Genomic DNA, 21,630 nt, shown 5'->3' on the forward strand with positions numbered 1-21,630 from the left:
TTCCCACCCGGGGTTCACATATTCCAGCAAATTATGACATTAGTCACTACATGTTAATCTTTAGTGTAAGTACCAGTCTTTCAATCTTAACCACTTATATCAATAAATTGGTTGGATTTAGGGTGAGGACTAAGTAATCCAGCACTACCAAAGGATTTGCGCAAACAGAACGTTAGCATAGATTGTATTCTTACGGGCCTGTTTCTCAAACTACAATCCAGGTATGTTGAGGGGAGGGGCAAGTGGTCACAGTATAGACATCTGAATGTTTGCAGAGACTTGTATTGAGACTAGCACAGACCAATCTTGAATATAAATTGTACAGTTTGAGCTTTACCTCTTGAACCCAAACTCAATCCAAAGCCAAACTTCTGAGAGAATGTAGAGATTTGAGAAGCAATGGCCTGGAACATAATCCCAACCGAGGGATCACCACCAAGATCTGGACGACTAAATAAGAAGGAAAGGTGCTGAAGGTAGACGAATATGAAAACAGGCCAAAGACATTGAGAACCAAGAGAAAAAATAAATAAAACATCTATAAAAATCTTCTTAAAATCTTTTAAAAAGAAAAAAGCCACGAGTAACATCACAATGTATTTTACTAAATCTCGAAATATGGAAGGACACTTTAGATTTAAGAGAAATGAAGCTTTAACTTTCAAGTCAATATCAGGTCTTGCCATTGTTGCAACACAGTCTTGAGCTGGACAGATTTGAATGGCAGTACCTATACTTGATGTCTTAACTTCCATATCCATGTTTATCTCAGCATCTCTAGGTGCAAGATGCCATGGCTTGACTGGCGTTTTATATTAGGTGTATAATTAGAAAAGGTTTATAATCTAATTGAATAATAATGTTAATATTAATTTTTGAAGACTAACTCATTTAATCCTTCCATGACCAATAAGAAATACATGCGAATTAAAGTGATCAACCTGGTGGTTAAGTGGTAGAACTTGGGGAACACTAAGTCCAGTCATGGAATCTAGGATGTAGACTTAGATAAGTATACAGAAAACAGTACAAACTGGGGTATTATTTACTTATCAGAATAAAGCTGCAGAAAGCTTAAAAAGGGAACTTAAGAGAATTTGATAGTCTTACAGCAACACTCGCCATGGAAGAGAGACTGAATTTCATAAAGGTATTTTGGTCATTAAACATATAACTCTGTGGAGTGAATCACCAGCTTAATTCACAGCCTGGATGGTGGGTTCCAACTCCTTGCTCACCAAACAGCCTTCTGCTTATTCACTTAGTTTCTCAGTTGCCCTCATACCAGCAAGAGGGCTTCCTGACAGTGGATGCCAGAAGGTCTCTTGCTCACTGAAACTACGCACGGGCATTTGGGCTTATACATCATGGTTAGCACGAGTCTCTGGGTCTGAAAGCCTGATAAACTCTGCACACTTCAAGACTTCTGTTCCTGGACCCACAGAGCTGAGGGCCAGACCCCCTGAAGGGATCAATACCTTGAGAGGCCCTGAGTGGCCCACCTTATATGACTCCCAACTCTGCTCTTTGATTTCCACATTAAATTCCTGGTAAGGACTGGGGACAATGAGTGAGTGCTAAAGGAGTGAAAGGAGGTTATAGGGAACATGAATTATGACCCGTAGGCCAGTGTTTGAGGAGTAGAGAGGCTGATGGGAGGTTAATTTTTTGTTAAGGATGAACTGAGTAATGATAAAGCAATTACCTTAGCAGAGTACAATGGCAAGTTCTTCTAGTTCAAAAGGTAAATGGTCTCACTAATTTTAAAGAATCTTGGAATAATAGTGAAAAAAGCAAATATTATAACATGGAATATCTATCATACTGGAGAGAGCTGTCCCTTTCTCAAACTTTTGGTGCTTCAGGTCAACTCATCTGCAAGTCTAAATCAGATGAGACATAATATTTCATTGCTGCTCTTTCCTCTTTTAGAAGGCATTGTAGGATGAAATAAACCTGAAACTTCCAAGGAAGCTCTCATATCAAACACATTTGGAACCGACTGGAAAGGGCTCTCATTTTTCATTGCAGTGGGAAAAAGTCAAGCTCTGTATACACTGGTACCACCTCACTGCTTCTCTCCCCAGTGCTGGTAATAAAAATACACTGACGACTACTCTGATCTTTTAGGCCCGGTTGTTACTTTTGGCCTTGATAAACCTCTCAGGTTCCACTGGAGTGGAACAAGAACACAAGTGCATCCACAGAATGATGCAACCGGAAGAAATCCAAACAGCCCTATCTGACGTTAGCAGTGTCTGTGGACAGCACTTCTATTTCAGGGCCCTCATCACCAGTGAATCCTTGAAAGAAGTCAGTGACAGGAAAGAAGGAAAAGGAACAAAACTGTCTTTCTCCACACACCACACAGTGCTAGCTAGGTGCTTTACAATAGCTACTAATCCTTACTTCCTCTGCTGGTATGATTATCCACATATTTTGGAGGAAGAAATTCAGCAAAGTTAAATAGCTCCAACTGTTTAGAGCAAGCCTGAATCCTCCTTTGGTTAGAGACTCACGAAAGAATGAGTGAGCAGGCATTTTGATAGCATAAGGGTAGCACATTCTCTCTGCTGCTCTGACTTCCACTTACAGGTAGCTCCAGCTGCTCCCAAGCCTCCCAGCAAGTCAAGAGAGGTGGGTTTTGAGGTGGGCTGACACACGGGCGTGTCTGCCAAGCCACAGGTAGCTCACTGGCAGAGTATTAGACTTGGAGAAAATCTAAGAGTCTATTAGTGTGCAGTTTTTCGAACTGTCCTTGAATAGGATGAATGTTTATGATTTGTCAGGAATAACAAGTCAGTGAAACATGCAGAAAAACAAAGACTGAGTTCTCATTTGGTGCTGAGAGAACACTGGTGGGTCTTAAAATTATAGACTCAAATATTGTACACAGCAGATTTCATCCCACAGAAAGGGAGTTCCCAGTATTTTAAAGGATGGCATCTGCTAACTCTTAGAACCTCAAAGTTGTACCTGGAAGACCAGCCTACTGAAAACAGTTGCAGTGTTACTGTAAACTAGGAAAGGAATGCCAGTTAATTCAGGTCATTTGAAGTAGGCAGAATTTCTCTTATCCCTAAAATGTGGTTTGGGTAATAACCTTTGAAGAGACTGTTATATAAGGTAAACTCATTTGGCTACCACCAATAAAATGCAGGGGTCTGAATTTTGTTTAGTGCATTTAACTCCCAGAGGCTGTACAACCTCAAGAACCATGTGTCCTGGGGTATCTAAGAATCAGCTCTTTGCTTCCTTAGACCCAGCCTCCAAAATAAGTTTGGTGCTTTAGGGAAAGAAATCATATCACACAAGTATACCTATTTGTTCTAGTTCACTTCTTCAAAGCCCCTCATAAGACTGCTCCAACCAACCCTCTCGACACTCGCTTCCTCCCCACTCTGTTCTCCTGTTCAACAGGAGGTGTTCTCAGAGGCAGTGAAGATCATGGATGAGGAAGACCAAGGACAGTGGCACTAGGGGCTCAAGGATGGAAGGTGACCCTGGGCATCCAGGCCAGTCACTTCAGACATGGCCATCTAACATCTGTCGGAGTTTACCTCAAGATCAGCTGATACAGATGTGATGTTAATAGATGCCTTTGCGTGAATGTGATCCTTGAGTAAAAAATCCCAATACAAAACAAACCCAAAAGTTTGGCTCAAGACATGTAACTGAGATGACTTGCAACACCAGTTATGTTTCCTGCTAATTGGTTCTCCAGCCACATCTTAACTTGTCGAAGAAGAACAGTGTACCACTTGCTGAGGATGGGCTTAGTAATGTATGCCCCTCTGGACCCAACCCATGTCAACCCTCCAAGCACCTCCAAGAACATGGTGAGCCAACTCAGGCTTTCTTGGGCAGACTGTTAGCTGACGGCACCCTGACAGCCTGGTTCCAGCACAAGCAGGGGCAGAGGTAAGAGGAGGGTTCCTCTGGCTTCACGGGTCACTGCGACAGAACCACTTTCCCTCGTGCAAAACAAGACTGTTAAGCTTCTCTGAGAAAAAAATCTGTTGTTAACATGCTGACAGAACTTCAAGCTACTCCAGTATCTAACCGCGGGAAGAGACAGCAACAATCCCTGGGGCTAAAGTACTGCTTTTTAGAATATGGGATCTTTCTTCTTTAAATTCTTGATGCTCCAACTTGTTCCAGAAAGGATTTAAAGGGCTAGTGACTACAGCTCTGCCAGTTAACCAGTCCACATGTGTAGCTCCCTGCCCCATACCTGGGCTAGCATCCTGGTGAGTTTCACAAGGGACCTCAACAAACCAGACAGACCACATTCCACGCTACTCCAGGCTGAAAGCAGAGCGCACAGGAGATGAGGTGGCCACAGTGGGTCAAGTGGCCACAACAGACACGAAGGAAAGAATCCTGTCCTTTGGCCCCTAACTTCCCAGAAGAGTCAAGAACACCAACGAAGTTCAGTCTCGAAGTTTGTCCCACCTCACACAGCCGTTAACAAGGATTGAAATGAGATAACAAGGAAAAGCCTACACATGCTAGGGGTTACATTATTAGTTCAACTAGATGAGGCATCTTTGTGGTTTTTCTCCCCACCCTACCCTTTTCTTTGCAATAGATGGTGTAATCTAAGACTTCCCAAAACTTGTTTGCAATATGACTATGTCATTTGGATAAGAACAAGAGTTTTTGGTGAGAAGTAGCAAACGTACATAGGCCCACTGATTTCTCATCGAAAGAGCTCCTAAGGAGCCCAGCTGTCACACACAGTTCAAATTTTCTACCTTCCCTGTAAAAAAATATAAAGGCATGGCCAATTTCACTGGAACACCAGTTCTCTGAAAGCCCTAACCACAATGCCACACCCTGCTGTGACTCAGTTCTCAGGTCACACAGGAAGGTATTTTCTACTTCTTTTCCTATTCTGTGGTTCTGGCTTCTTGGGGTAGAGGAGGGGGCCAAAAAGATGCTTTCTTCTCTTCAGATACTAGCATTACCACACCTATTATAGGAATACACCCTCATTATTAAGAGAGCTTGGGGGACTTCCCTGGTGGCGCAGTGGTTAAGAACCTGCCTGCCAATGCAGGGGACACGGGTTCGAGCCCTGGTCCAGGAAGATCCCACATGCCACGGAGCAACTAAGCCCGTGCACCACAACTACTGAGCCTGCGCTCTAGAGCCCGTGAGCCACAACTACTGAGCCCACATGCCACAACTACTGAAGCCCGCGAGCCTAGAGCCTGTGCTCCACAACAAGAGGAGCCCCTGCACCACAACGAAGAGTAGCCCCCGCTCGCTTCAGCTAGAGAAAGCCCACGCACAGCAACGAAGACCCAATGTAGCCAAAAATATAAATAAATAAATAAACTTATTTTTAAAAAAAGAGAGAGCTTGGTCATTAATAGGGACAAGTAAGTTTATTCAAGGATTAAATTATTTAAACCAACCACAGTAATCCCCTTAGGTTCTAGGCCTCTGAATGTGCTATTTTGGATATTAAAGGAGTAACGCTACTCCTTTCTAAAGCAACTAGAGGCTTGAAGCAGTCATCATTAGCTACTTAGGTCCTGGAATAAGTATGTTTCAAAAAAGTAGGCAAAAACTAGCCATTGCCACTTACCAACATTTAGCTTGACTAAATTCATCAACTGGTAGCCCAATACCTTGTAAGAGTTTAAAATTTGATATATGACAGTTATTCAATTTAAACATTTTTAAAATCTGGGAAACCAGGGGGCTTCTGAGGAACAAACCATTTTGAGAGTAAGGAAATAGTGATCCGGGAAAATCCCACGGATCACGATGTGAATGAAGTTCCAGGAGAAAGCCTGGATGCTTTGCCCCATTTCGTCCTTCAACAAAAGCTAACTGTGTGCTGACTGTGCACCTGGTTGCAGCCTTCAGGAAGCTCACAGCCTCCTCAGAAGACAGGCAGGGAAAGCATAGGCTGGTGCAAACTGCGAAGATGCAACTGTGCACAGGGTGTGATGGGAACGGAAAGGTGCTGACTCAGACCCAGGATGAGCCAAGGGGACTTCTCAGAAGCATCAGTACCTGAATCCTGAAGGTTTTAGCCAGGAATGAAAGGGGAAAGCCTTGCCAAGCAGAAGCACATAATACCTTCAGCCCTACAGAACAATGCCCAGGGTCCATCCGGGAGGACTGCAGAGAGATGAGGAAGGAGGAAGGGGCAGGGCCCAGGTCCTAAATGCAGCAGGGAGCTACTAAGGTTCAAGTCAGGAGGTAACAAATCAAATCTGCACTATCCTGCGTGCCACAACTACTGAGCCAGCGTGCTGCAACTACTGAAGCCCACGCACCTAGAACCCATGCTCCGAAACAAGAACCCACTGCAATAAGTAGCCTGCGCACCACAACGAAGAGAAGACCCCGCTCGCCGCAAGTAGAGAAAAGCCCGTGCGAAGCAATGAAGACCCAACACAGCCAAAAAAAAAAAAAAAAATCTGAAAAAAAAAAAAAGAATCTGCACTGTTAATCTAGTGATCTGGTGGCCTCTGGAAAATGGCCTGGCCTGCAGAAGAGCAGCTCCCAGAGGGGCTGTAAAGACAAGACAGACAGAACTGACAAGATTCCAGCAATACTTAGAGGGGTGTGGAGGAGAGAGAAAATGTTTGCCCTCCAGCTTTCTGGCTCTGCTACCATCAGAGATGAGAAACCACAGGAGAAGGGAGTGGAGATGATGGTAAGTTCAGTTTTGGATACTCTGATATTGGGGCCTTAGAGACTATCCTGTTGATAATACGTCGAAACAAGTTAATGGCTCAGATCTAGGCAGTGTTCAATGGCTGATGACATCACTTCTGATGGAAGTGTACACCACCACCTATGAAGCAGAACTGCCAGAAAAAAAAAACTGGACCTGAATCTGACCAAGGATCTAGATCCAATAACCAGTAGAAAGGAAATACAGAGGACAAAGAATATGTCACAGGATGCCACAGGGATGTGATCTGCAAAATACAAGCTGAGAGATTCTACAGACAAATGACCTAGTTTCCGCTACAGATCAACTGCAAGGAAGAAGGAAGAAAACAGGAGGGACTTATAAAGGACTTACGAGATAACAATACAGACCTTATTTGGATCCAAACTCAAACTGTAAAAAAATAAACACAAAAAGTGTAAATCAGTCGGGCAATGTGAACATTAACTGGTGTAAGGGCAGATACAAGTTGAAAATAGACTTAATTATCTCTGTTGAAAATAAGGGTAAAAACTTCTCTCCTCCCTTGTGTTTCAGAATTTCTTTCTCTGTCCTTTTCACATGTACGTAATCTTTATAATGACTAAATAGGCCTCACAACCCAGGAATGTTTCCTCAAGGACTTGGGAACCACTTTTTGAAATACAAACATCTAGGTCCCCAACCTCCCAGTTCTATGGGTATGAGTGGTTGGCCCCTTGCTTCAATTTGCCAAAAAACTACCTCCCCGCTTTAAGATAGGAGAAGTTTGTTTCCCCTCCAGATAAAGCCAGTCAGCTAACCGGTAATCACTCCAATTTCCATGATAAAGTTAGGATGAGCTACATGTGACAAAAGGTCAACTATCAAAGTCCTCTAACTGGAGGACTAGTTATTAATCTTGAAAACATGGATTGCGTTGCACCTGCTTGGCTATAGAAAAGAGTAAGATTTGTCTTTGCAGTCTTTTATCAGATCACCCAATTTAATGCTTATTCAATAATAAACTGTTTTTCCTTCTCTACCACCTTTGTGGATAGGTTCTCAGATGGGAGATTTTTTTTTAATTATATTTCCCAATACTGGTATTTGATATTAATTTATTTTAGGTGTGATAATGGTATTGTAGTTAAGTTTTAAAGCATTCTCGTATTTTGAAGACATATAATGAAATATCTGCAGATGAAACAAAATGATGTCTGTGATTTGCTTCAAAAGGTATGGAGGTGGGGTGAGAAACCTTGCCAGGTATAGATAATTGATGCTAGGTGATAGCTCTCAAGTTCATTATGTTACCATCTCTACTTTTCTTATGTTTGAACACTCCTGTAATAAAAAGTTAAGAAGATACATGGAAGCCAGCTGGTATACAGGTTTGGAGCTGGGAGGGAGGGGGAATAAGTGCTGGAGATAAAGCTCTGGAGGCATCAGCACACAGGTCACAGGAAGGCCGTGGAAATGGACAAATGGCCAACTGAGGCAGCATAAAGTAGAGGGTCAAGGACAGAACCCTGAGGAATACTAAAATGTAAGGGGTAGGCAGCAGAGGGTCTAGCAAAGGAACCCGAAGAGTTAAAATCAGAAGAGAGTAGTGGCAGTTTCAATAAGATAAGATGGTTAATAGTGTCGAAAGTGAATGTTGCAGGGTCCACCATATTAAAAAGTAGGAGGTCAGAGACCTCAGCAAAACCAGTTTCATTGCAATGATGGCCCAGGACCCCTGATTATAGCAAGTTGACCTGTGAAAAGGCAGTGGGGAAGCCAGTTACTTTGTTTCTGAAGAGAGACAAAATAACTGGACAAGAGCTAGAAGGCTACATACGGCAGAGGGGGATGGGAGGTGGGCAAGATTTGCACTTACTTACTGAAGGGACAGGTTAGTAGAGAGACGCTGAGAAACAAGGGGAGAGAAGGGCTCAGTGCTGGAACAAGAACCCTCGGGAGCCAGGAAGGGATGGGATCTAGAGCACAGGGAGATGGTGTGGCTGACAGCCACTAGTCCGATATCTGCTCTTCCCTTCCTCCACAGAGGATTTTAGCTGGGGCACGACCCCTTAGAAGAGACTAAATTCACCGTCTTCCCTTCCAACTAGCTGTGGCCATGTGACCCACAGAAGCCAAAAGGATAAGCAGAGGTATCCTGCAGCAGTGTCCCGGGAACTTTCCTTAAGGGAAAGCACAAGTTCTCCCTTAGCCCGCTTGTCAGTTTATTTTCCCATCCTGCTGCCAGAAATGAGGCCACAGCCATCTGGGGCCATTAGATAGAGGCCTTGCTGGTAGTGCAGCAAGATAAGAATCTAGGAACTGAACTTCAATGAACTGAGCCTCCAAACCAGTTCTGGACTTCTCTCTAGACTATTTCCTAGAGAGTGAACTATTTTTCTTAAACCGCTTATCTGGGGCTCTTATCACGTGCAATTGTACCTACCTAATACAGGAAGGACTGGATACCTCATCCTCTGAGGACAGTGTAATGGTATCTTTGTCGATACAACTCATTGGGGGATGATGGGGAGAAGAGCTAGAAGTTAGGGAGTTCATACCTGAGTTGGAAAAACAGGATGATTATGGGTACAGATTTGAAATAGCCATCATGAGAAACAGGATTTTTGGAAGAAGTTGGAGACCGTACCTTTATGATGGTGCCACTCAGTTTCTTCAACCATGGTAAGAGCTGAGAAGGCAGCTGACTGCACCAATTGAGGGGCTAGATTGTATATGGTAAGAAATGAGGTTCTCAACTACTTCTACTGCTGACTGTATGAACTTCAGGCCATACTTTACTTTTTTCCATTCTCAGCTTTTATAGAACAATGTGCTAAATAACAAGCTGAAAAAAATTTTCAAGCCTACAGCATTATGTCCCTAAGAAGTTACAACCTCAAGTGAACTTCCTTGTTCTTAGAATATTCTATTCTAACTTATTTTTAAGTGTTTCCTTTTTAATTTTAAATTGTGGTAAAATACACATAAAAATAACCATCTTAACCATGAGGTGGTATTAAGTACATTCACATTGTTGCATAACCATCACCACCATCCATCTCCAGAACACTTTCTTGCAAAACTGAAATTCTCTACCCATTAAACCATCTCTCTCCATTCCTCTTCCCCCAGTCCCTGAACCACCATTCTACTTTGTCCCTATGAATTTGACTAATCTAGGTACCTCATAAGTGGAATCATACAGTATGTCTTTTTGCAACTGGCTTATATCCCTTAACATAATGTTCTCAAGGGTCACAATGTTACAGCATATGTCATTTTCCTTTTTAAGGCTGATATTCTATTGTATGTTTGTACCACATTTTGCTTATCCATTCATCCATCAGTGGACGCTTGGGTTGCTTACACCTTTTGGCTATTGTGAATAATGCTGCTGTGAATATGGGTGTACAGATATCTCTTCGAAACCCTATTTTTCAATTCTTTTGGATATACGCCCAGAGTAGAATTTGTAGATCATCTACTAACTATTTTTAACTTTGAGAAAACTCCACACTGTTTTCCACAGGACCTGTATGATTGTATGTTCCCACCAACAGTGCACAAGGGTTCCAACATCTCCATATCCTCACCAACACTTGTTATTTTGGGGTTTTATTCATGCTAGCCATCCTAATGGGTATCATAATTTGCTCTTAAGATTAAGAATCACATAATAGGGACTTCCCTGGTGGTGCAGTGGATAAGACTCCACGCTCCCAATGCAGGGGGCCAGGGTTCGATCCCTGGTCAGGGAACTAGGTCCCGCATGCGTGCCACAACTAAGAGTTTGCATGCCACAACTAAGGAGCCGGTGAGCCCCAACTAAGGAGCGCTTGAGCCGCAACTTAGGAGCCCACCTGCTGCAACTAAGACCTGGTGCAACCAAATAAATAAGCAAATATTTAAAAAATAATAATAAAATGCATGGATAATCCCAAACTTTGTTTAAAAAAAAATCACATAATAGCAAGAACCTAGCATAGTGCCTAGAACATAGTAAATGTTAGATATCAAACAACTTTGAAATATAAGATGTAAGTTAAATTCTTTGCTGCCTTCTTCTAAGCAGGAAAGATATGGTTACATTGAAATTTGCCAAATCCCAAAAACATCTATAATAGATTTACCTATATTGAGGTTCATCAGTGATGTATGCTTTTGCCAAGGCATTAGCAAATTACTAATTCCAGAAAAGCTTTATCACACCCCGGAAAGAAACCAGTGCCCATTAGCGGTCACTCCCCATTCCCTCTCCCCCCAGCCCCTGGGAACCACTGATCACTTTCTATATGGATTTGCCTTTTCTGGACATTTCATATAAATGGATTCATACAATATGTGGTCTTCTGCCTTCTTTCACTCAGTATAATGCTTTCAAAGTTTATCCATTTTGTAGCATGAACTAGCAATTTATTCCTTTTTATGGCTCAATACTCCATTTTATGAATATCACATTTTTCTTAAATCTCCCGTAAAAACCCAGATTTCTGGCTTTTCTTGAAAAACTGGAGATAAGAGTGTAGAAAGGCCCTTCCCTTCCCACATGACAACCACTGGCAAGACCTCAGGAACAGCTTTTTGTTCCCTGAACATTCCAGGCACTTTTCTATCTCAGGGTCTTTGCACTTTACTTACCCTCTTCCTGAAATGCTTTTCTCCCAAATATGCACATGGTTCCTTTCCTTACCTCCCAGGGGTGTGCTCACATGACCCCTTCCTCAGTGAGGCCTCCTACCTACATCTGCAATGCTTACCCTATCCCTCCATCCCTTGCTTTCATTTATTCTATAGCGCTCATTACATCTGACATACTGTATGTTTTACTTATATCTGCTTCCAACCACCCCTCATTAGAATGAGAATTCCATAACAGGTATTTCTGTTTTGTTCACTATTATATTCCTAGTACCTAAAGCTTAGTAGTGCTCAAATTTTTTGAATATATACAAACAACGAACTTGTTATAGTTTTTAGTGACTGAAAGCTGCTAAGAAAAAATAAACCTGAAAATGTTTAAACAGCTTTAATGCATACTTTATATTGACACTTTAAGTGCAAGGAGTTTTGGCAGTTATATGTAGTCCTGTAACCTCCACCATGCTTAAGATATAGAACATTGAAAGTGAAATTAAGTCACAGTAACACATTAAGGTAGGTCTGTTTACTATAGTCAGGCATGCCTAGAACTTGAAGATGTTTTAAATTAAAGCTTTAGGCTTGGGACTGCCCTGGCGATCCAGTGGTTAAGACTCCGTGCTTCCAATGTAGGGGGCGCGGGTTTGATCCCTCGTCAGTGAACAAAGATCCCACGTGCCATGTGGTGCGGCCAAAAAATTTTTAAAAAAAGGTTTTAGGCTGTTATTTCAGAATTTGTATTAAGGAACATGATAGTTCAAAAATCAGAACACCAAGAGAACAAGGAGTTGCTAAAATCCAAAGGGACTAAAACATACTCCTAGATTAAAGACCAAAGAAAGCACAACATAATGAGCTGTGTTAACATACAAGAAGATTGTGTCAGTACTAGGGGAAAAAAGCCAACAAAAGAATAAGAATTTATTATCAAGGGCCTGGGGAGAGAGGGCTTTTCATATTCAATCCACATGGTAATTTCTCACTGGAATTTGTAAATTGATTTATCGGTCAGGAAGTTTAAGCTGCAAGCAACAGAAACCTTTCTAGCTAATTTAAAGAAAAGCAGTTTTTTCAATTTGGGTAACTCCCAGAATCATCTTAAGAGGACCAAAATGTGGTTTAAAGGTCACATTGCCAGGAATAATGGCCCCAAAAGTCACACTGCAGATTGCTCCAGTGAAGATACCACTGCTGCTGTCACCTCCACTACTAGGAAAAGGAGTACTGCAGCTTGCATGGCTGACCCCACTGACACTGGACAGAAGCTACTGCTGGAACTGCCGCCACAACTGCCCATCACAGAATGAATTCTTTATTGCCCCTTCTTCCAAAATGTCAAGACAAGGTTTAGGGTGGGTGTTTCTGTTGGTGGAGCCTAGGTCAAGAGCCCACAACCCCAGTTACAACACAAATGAGGTGGAATGTGGATGGAGAGAAGTCTAAAGAGGTAAAAGAGGGTCAAATTGTAGAGGATCTGTCTTACTGGTTGTCAAGCATGGAACACATACCACCAGTGGTTGAGGGTCAAATACCAAAATGTAAAACTACTAAAATGAAAATTTATTAGAAAAATGCATCTAGCACAAGCCTGAGATTTCATTGTTTACTGTAGGGGCAGGCTACATTTTAAAAGTATAAAGCTTTAAAGCCAATTTAGAGAACAACACCAAAATAAATAATATGGCAAGTCAGCAAAGATGGTATATGAATGACAAGACTGAGAAGCATGGCTGCATGTAAAAAGCCATGGAAAGACTAAGCAAAGGAGAAAAATAGTCTTAAAAAGATCAGTCTGGTGGCGGTAAAGAATGAACTGAGGTAGGCAAAATGGGACAAGAGTCATTATTGGAAAATTAGATCTGTGTGTGAGAAGGACAGAACTAGAGCAGGGCCATTAAGGGAAAGGACTCTAATCATTTAGAAGGAGGAAAAGAAGTCAACAAGACTTTGTGATCAGAAGTAAGGAACAAAAGGGACGACAAAAGAATTCTGATGGTCTTGGAGTTTGACTTGAGTAACTAGATAACGAGTGATAGTGTGAAACAGATAATGGGAAGACAGCAAGACAAGCAGATTTGACGGAGAAGATAATGAATTTTGTTTCGAACCTGTAGAGTTTGAGACATCTGTGACAGTGAGATGAGGCTACTTAGAACAAAGCTGGTGGAACACTGGGGACATGAGCATTTGAGGGCTGGAAAGAAGAGGAGGATCCCCAAAAGGAGTCCAGGAAGGACCAGGCAAGGGAGAGGAGGCTCAGGAGAGAGTAGTGTCCTGACTAACGGAATATTTCAGGAATAAAGTGGTCAGTTGTGCAGTAGAGAGGTCCAGCAAAATAGAGGCTGACCAATCAGTGAGCTTGATCAGAGTAGTTTCAGTGTGATGGTAGGATGGGAGCCAGGCTGAAAAGCATCACTATCATAAAACTAAATCTGTGACGGCTGCTGTTCTCTACCAAGCACCGAAAGCACATCCAGACCCCTGCACTCACATATCAATCTGTTCCAAATGAACAGCTCTCATGCCTTTATGTTTAAACTATCTCAGGCTTTCTGTTGGTTCTTGCTGAAGCAGCTCAGATTCTTGGGTCTCAACCAGAGTTGCCTGCTCTGCTCTCTCATGGAGCACCAAATGGAGCAGAAGAATAAATGTCCCTAGCCTAGTTGAGGGGAGCCAGAATAGCTCCCATATGTCTTCCTGAACTCCAGGACCCTTGGCTGGTCACGGGAATACAGTTCATTTAGGCCGTCACCGCTTCAGTACCACAGCTGGGTCAAATTACCATAATTACAATGACAGACACGACAAACTGTTTATGTTACCCACAGAACACTCATCCTACTTGTGAAGAAAAAAGGGCAAATTGGGCTTCCCTGATGGCGCAGTGGTTGAGAGTCCGCCTGCCGATGCAGGGGACATGGGTTCATGCCCCGGTCCGGGAAGACCCCACATGCCGCGGAGCGGCTGGGCCCGTGAGCCATGGCCGCTGAGCCTGTGCGTCCGGAGCCTGTGCTCCGCAACGGGAGAGGCCACAGCAGTGAGAGGCTCGCGTACCGGAAAAAAAAAAAAAAAAAAAAAAGGCAAATTACCGTGGCTATAAGAGCTAACCAGAATCATGAGCAGAGGCACTGCACCTAAGCCTTGCCAGAGCAATTACTTCTTCATTTTTCTCAGGCTCTCTTTGTATACTAAAGTAAGTGGTTACCTGAGAGGAACCATTGAGTGTCCTTACTAAGCCCAGGGGGGGAAAAAAAAAACCCAGACAAAGGCAAATATATTCATTCAAGAGAACAGGAAGTATAACTGATGCCATGGCAACACCAGCAGCCTGTGACATCAGAGCAGAAGGCAAGGAACAAAGGGATTTATGAGCTACCTTTCCATGGGTCTTCTCTCCCTTGAAATTTGACCCATGCCACTTATGCTGTTTCAGAATAGAGCAACTGAAACTTCTCTTGGTATTTTTCTCCAACGTATGTCTGGAGATTAGCCGAAACCACATGCTGGAAACCTGCTGAGTGCCACAATCTTATTAACATGCAATGAGATTCTGTTTCAGACTGCTGGTGATACCGGACTGCCAATCGGCTACAGGGTAAGGATATAAATTGTAAAACGAAAACTATTTGAAAAAAATTAAACGGGAGACCAAATAAACTGAAGCTTCATCATCACTTTAGGTTGGAGATTTACACAGGAAGTATTTGAGGGAGTGGAATTTTAGGGAGAATGGCTTCCCCAGGTTGGAGTGGAAAAATACCAGGAGCTGTGGCAGGAAAGGAGGTGTACAAAGCATGAGTAAGAGAAGCTGCTTATAAATGTTCCCTTCCCCCTCATTCAGCAGCCTCGGCTGGATACTATTAATGTCCCCTGTGTAAGAGGCTACAATTGAATCTAGTCAGAAGTCTCTTCAGACAGAATAGAACAATGAGCAGGCAATTTGAGCAAAGCCAGGCTCAGTTTATCAGATGAGCTGCAGGATTACCAGGTATTAAAAAATAGTGATTAGCAGAAATTGCTTTCCCTCAGTGTAAAATTATGCTTTTAAAAACAATGTGTACAGCTGATTTAAAGGGACAGTATCTTCATTTATAAGCGGGGGGAGGGGGGACAACTTCCTCCCATTAGGTGACCTGCGACACATTAAGTGTAAATCTTATCTCTCATCTTTGGTGGTAAACTTGGAGAATTATTAAAGTGATTAATTATAGTTCCTTCTTCAGTAGGGTCTCTTTATTATTTAACAGAAAAGGTTTGAGTATCCAAATCAAGACACCACATCCATATGTAACCAGAGGTGTACGGAAGACACACGGTGACTTCATTATTCCTGTTTTAGAGGGAGATAACCCACCCCTGGAATGGGCTCAATGATCAGCAGAGGAGGTTTCAAAGCAAGCGCGGGTAGGGGATTTGTAGTTCACCTAGATTCTGTATTAGTATCTCCAGGACCCATAGTTCCCTACTGCCATGCCTTTTGTACTTTATAGCTCCAGAAGAGATATGTGACTGGCCCTAATAAAATAGAGGAAATGGACTTGAACAGCAGCTAGGAACATTTGGGTTAGATATAAGAACCTTCCTACCATAAGGGTGTTGGAATTTGGTACCCTGTTACTAAAAAGGTTTTCCTTTACTATATAAATGGCATTTATCTCTGGGTTGGATTTACCTCTGGTTCTGTACGTTTAGAGTACTGTCCAGATTACAAGACTGCAACGTTACTTTTGATTACCTGGGGTGCCTGTGAAAATGCACGTGTCTGGGTCCTACGTCAGAGCCAATAAACCAGACTCATCCACTGAGAAGCCTAGCAATCTCTCTTTCTCACAAGTAAACCAAGTGATTTTCATAATCAGGGAAGTTTGGAGAAAACGGACCTAAGGCTCTGCTTACGGTAATAGAAAGTTCTTAAACCTAAGGAGGAAATGAATGACTTGAAGAGAGGAAGCTGGTTAGACGGATGAATCATAAGCACCTCTGACTGAGTTAGGAAAGCTAGAATTTTGGGGAAAGGTTGACTGCACAGTGGGAGTGAGAGCCAGCATGCTCAGCACTTCGCAGTCACTAGCAGCTTGTTCCAGGCCCTGCCTCACTCCGCCTCCTTGCCTTCCACACAGGCTCTTTATTGCAAGAAGACTTTGCCTGGAGACTCCTCCATAGATCTTAAGCTGCATGTGGAATCCAAGGGAGGATGGGAAATGCTTTCCAGATACACAGCTGACGCTGTGCAGTTCCTGGACATGAGGGAATAAGACTCTGAACTGGCGTGTTACCAGCCCTCAGACTTCTAAAATCCAGCCACTTACCCAAATCGGAGAGCCTTTTCATCAAACCAGCTTCTCTTACAGCAGTGGGACCATATTCCACTCCTTTTCTTTTCTGTAAGATAAATTACACAGATATGAGGGAAGATGACTAGAAAATAAGACCACTTTAGCTCACAAAAATACAGAAGTCTGCAATGCTATACTTAGTTCCCAGCAGATCCCTCTGAAAACCTGTGACAGCATCAGCCCTTCCTTTTATTCTTTTCACCTGAGGTCTGGTCATTTCAAACACTTGCAGAGAAGGAGGAGAAACAACAATCACTGGATTCAGATCAACCTTCCAAGCCCCTCGTTGTGGGAAGGGCAAGTGGAGGCAAGATAGAGGAAGGGGCTGAGCCAAGCCAGAATCTGGCTGTTGGGTGTAAGTGTCGCAGGCCAGGGCCGAGCCCCGGCTTCTCCACCAGTGACCTCTCCACGACTGCAGGTTTCTTTCATTGAAGAGAGAACACAACAGCCCCTTCCGTCTTCCTGCCGCTAGAGAGGCAAGCACCAATTTCCTTTCCAGTTAATTCTCTTTCTGAGAATGGACCCTGGAGCCTTAAATCCTCGGTCCCTCTCTTTAACCTCTCCTCCCTCAATTTTCCACCGGCGATTCTGGTCGGTTTCTCCTCTTCCAGCCCCTCCATGAAATCCTCTCCCTCCTTTCCTCTCCTCCACCACCCCAAGCGGAACCCACCACTTTCTCGCTCCTCGGGGGTAAGGCCGAAGAAACCCACCAGCCCGTTGCCCCCTGCCCACGTGGCAAACCGGGTGCCCTCATCCCCTCCCTCCTTCTACCGAGGAAAATCCCACGTGCTCCCCCGGTGCCCAATCGCGGGAATCCACCTCCTCGTCCCCTCTTCGTTTCTCCCCATCCTCTCCTCGCCTCCCCGTTCTTCCCACCGGTCCCGATTTCTCCAGGCTTGGGTGAGGGGGTTGGGGGGTGAGGGGGCGGGAATCCTGCACCAAGGTGCCAGGTCCCAGTTCTCACCTGTCCCCGTGAAAATGGGGCTCCAATGACAGCCACGGAGTGGACGGACTTCTTCGGGACTGAGAGCGCTTGCGTACGGAGAAGAAGCGAGAGGCTGCACCTCAGGGACATGATAGGCAGCGCAGGACGTAGACGAGCGAGAGGCTGCTACGTGCGGCTCGCCGCCTGGGGTGAGCACCGCAGCCTGCAGTGGTTACCTACCGGCGCGCGAGCCGCGCCCCGCCGCGCCGCCCCATGACGTCACCGCCGCCTCGCCCCGCCCAGGCCCCGCCGCCTCGCCCCCAACCAGCCCCCGGCACACCTTCCGGCAAGCCCCGCCCACTGCTGCTCAGTGCCCCGAACGCCCTCGCTGATGTCACTCGGCTCTGGCCCAGGCTCTCCGGCCAAGGACAAGCCCCTGCCGCTGACGCCACAGGGCCAAGATCGGGGCCCGGCCAATAAGAGTGCGGTCACGGACAGGTGTGTCCCTGGGCGGGAAGCGGTCGGCTCCTGCAAAATTCGCGAACTCAGCGGAACAAGCGAACGCACACGTAGGCTAGCGGATGGTGGCTGTCTTCACACAGAGGCACGCCGGGCAGATGCCTATTTTACGGAACGGTTGGCTGGGCTGGGCTTGGCCCAACCCCACGTGAGTGCCTTGCGGAGACCAAGCTGGCGTCCCTTGGCTCCGTTTCGTATCAGAGCTCAAAGTCCAGGAAACGTACTTATCCCACTTTGGGCGTCGAAGGCTAGGAGATCAAACTTAGATTAGAGCTCTCCCAGCCGGGCGTGTTAATAGTAACCCACCTATTTTAGATGGGAAGGTTAGGATTTACAAAGTACCTTCCAGGAGTTTTAAATTCTTTACCTGAATAACTGGAGCACTGGTTATTAAAAACCAAACATAGCAACATATCTGGACTACTTCTAAATTTCAGCGAGGCTAAAGAGCTGAAAGTAACTGCTTAAAGTTTTAATAATAATAATATTTTAATAATAATAACCAACTAAAGTTCTAAGAACTTTTAGCCCTCTAACAATTCCATAAAGTAGGGACTATTTTAAAGACGAGATTACAGGATCAGAGAAGATAATTTACTTTTCCAAAGTCAGGTAGCTTGTAAGTTGGTAGAGCTATGTGACTCTAGATTCCAAGTTCTTATCCATGACTAGTGTCTTGCAGGAATGGCTTGCAGGAATCTGGACGTTAGTCCTACCAAAAATAAATTTTTAGGTGCTTCCCTGGTGGCGCAGCGGTTAAGAATCTGCCTGCCAATGCAGGAGACACGGGTTCGAGCCCTGGTCCGGGAAGATCCCACGTGTCGCGGAGCAGCTAAGACCGTGCGCCACAACTACTGAGCCTGTGCTCTAGAACCCGCGAGCCACAGCTACTGAGTCCGCATGCCGCAACTACTGAAGCCCGTGCTCCGCAACAAGAGAAGCCACCGCAATGAGAAGCCCGCGCACCGCTAAGAATAGCTCCCGCTCACCACAACTAGAGAAAGCCCGCCCGCAGCAACGAAGACCCAACGCAGCCAAAACTAAAATAAATAAATTTATTTTCTTAAGTTATTAAAGATAATATTCTGAAATTACATAAAAGAATGAATTTTTAGAAATTTACTTTAAAACTTGTAGTACTCTTATTATAGTATAGTTTTAGGACCCTTCCTCAGGTCCAAACCAGCTGATTCTGTTTTTCTTCTTCCTTTATAGGACGACCTAGAGATTCTGCCTCTTTAATTCAGTGGCTGCCAACACATACTCTATCCCTTGATAGGTTGCTGGGAGTGTGTGTTGGGGGTGAGGGTGGTGAGTAGATAAGACCTGATTATGGTGTTGGGCGAGTTCCCTGGGGTAAATACTCCCCCACAGCTACCATTTCAAGTTACCATAGTGATGTCACTGAACATGGAGCTGGGAAACGGTGCTCACTATATAATGTTTCCACCATACATATACAATCAACATAAATAACCTCAAGAGCATAAAAAATAGTAAGACACAGTAAAATAATTAGGCATAAAGTTTTGAGTGTATATTATCTTTGTTTTTAACATAATTTACTTGTAAGTTTATATAATTTGACTTTTAATGATGGTGGTGTTTAACAACTGGCTTGCAAAATTCCTGAAAATTTAACAGTAGGGTTTTGCAGGTGGCTAAAAGCAGGTTCCAGCACAACACTGTTTACTGCAAATCCAAGGGAACTCAGAAAGGACTAAATTGCAAATTCTCAAAGGCAGGAACCATGACTTTTTCGGTTCATCGTTTGGTCCTTTCCTGAGTACAGCGCTTGGCACATAGCAGGAGCTTGGTAAATAATAAACAAACCTTCCAGATTCTTATGAAACCCTTACTCATGGTCCTTGGTCTACGGCTCTGATATGGTAAGTGGAAATTCCCAAAGATTTCTTTTGGGACTTCTGCTTTTACATACTAAAGGGCTGAGCTCATTGACCACACCTTTTGACTAAAATTTAGAGCCTCTTAATTTAAGATATTCATTCATTCATTTATTGTCAATATTTAACGTGCAAAACATTGTTCTATGTGCTGCTGATAAAGATGAAGACAGATAATATCTCATCACTCCCAGTACTTACCTTCTAGTGGGGAAAACAGTCAAGTAGATACATAATTTCAGATGGCAGTAAATTCTATGGAGAAAATTATGCAGGGTAATGGGACAGGACATGATGTTTTAGAGAGGGGTGTCGAGAAAGGCCTCTCCAAACTGACATTTGAGCCAAAGACCTGAATGACGAGAAGGAGCTGCCATAACAAGTTCTAGGGAAAGAGCCTTCCAGGCTTACGGGAACAGCAAGATCAAAAACCCCGAAGTTGAAACCTGCTTGTGGGTCAGAGGAAGAACAAGAATGCCCGTATAGCCCAAACGTGCAGAGCAGAGGAAGCACGGTGACTTGGGTCAGACTGGTAGGTGGGGGGTCAGGTCTCAGGGGTAGCGTTGAAGAGCATAAACTTCAGAAGACTTTTTTACACAAAGGGTTAATGGTCCTGAGTCTGCATTAGGGAGTTGGGAAAATGTGGTCCCTTCTTTCTCACGTTTCCATCCTGGAGCTGAGAGAATTAACATAACAACCCTAGAATACGGTTAAAGTAAGGAAGCAAAGGATGAGTTCTATGGAGGGTAAAACTTAGGAGTCTGCTTACCATGCAATGGAGATTCCTGGGTTCAGTAGAGAGGCGGGAGTGAAGGGACTAGAGGGGGCATAAGAGTAAGTGACTGGTTTCATTGCCTGCCCAACCAGCAGCCCTGTGTGGAGGCAGGTGCCTGAGCCCCTCACATACTCATCACTCCCCCTCCCCCTCCCCCTACCACCACCACCACAACACAGAGGGGTTTTTATCTGGGGCCCCGATCAGTGATGGAGGAGTGAAAGCAGACCAATGGATGCCATCAAGGACCAAATGAAATTTAGGTGTGAAATCTCTTTTAGTGCCAGCAGAGACTGGGGCTGCCGAAGACACAGAACACTTTGTCCTTTGTTCAGGTTCCAAACTGAAAACGAGCTTCGAGCCCTTTGCACTTCACTGTTCTTTCTATTGGGAACCTTACGTCTTCTCCCTCCCTCCCTTCCCTTCCTTAATTTCTTCTCATTCTTCAGGTTTTCATTTTGAAGTCACTTCTTCAGAGAAGCCTCTCCAGACCTTCCAAAGCTGAGTTAGTCATAATAGTACTTGCTAACATTACTGAATGATTACTATATACTAGATACCTGCTCAACACTTTGCAAGTGTTAATTAAATTCTCATCGCAAGGCAGTGAGGTAGGCACTGGTATTATCTCCATTTACGATATGGTAACCAAGACCTGGTAAGGCTAAGTCATTTGCTCAAGGTCACAGAGTAAGGAGTCAAAAGCAGAATCCAAAACCAAGTCAGATCAAGGGTATTAATTACCCCTCCCATGGTTCACTTAATCCTCTGATTTACAATTGCCTATTTAGAGGATTATTTCTTTCTCCTGGAGAGCAGCTTGTTTGAGAGCCTGAATGGTATCTTACTATCATTTAACACAGTGCTAC

At 44.0% G+C, this 21,630-nt stretch overlaps 1 protein-coding gene across 2 annotated transcripts in view; it reads right to left on the bottom strand.

Moving 5' to 3' along the window:
* The window catches only part of ARG2 (arginase 2), a 27,376-nt gene extending 9,585 nt beyond the window's left edge, over nt 1-17,791 (bottom strand). For both annotated transcript variants that reach the window (XM_079914750.1, XM_079914749.1), the window contains exons 1-2: nt 17,603-17,791; nt 16,612-16,684 (exon numbers count right to left, since the gene is read on the bottom strand). In XM_079914750.1, coding sequence (XP_079770876.1) covers nt 16,612-16,684; nt 17,603-17,713 — 184 coding nt within the window. In that variant the 5' untranslated portion in view covers nt 17,714-17,791. The remainder of the gene's footprint in view (nt 1-16,611; nt 16,685-17,602) is intronic.
* Between the last annotated feature and the right edge of the window lie 3,839 nt (nt 17,792-21,630).

The sequence above is a fragment of the Stenella coeruleoalba genome (genome assembly GCF_951394435.1).
Source record: "Stenella coeruleoalba genome assembly, chromosome: 2".
NCBI lineage: Eukaryota > Metazoa > Chordata > Mammalia > Artiodactyla > Delphinidae > Stenella > Stenella coeruleoalba.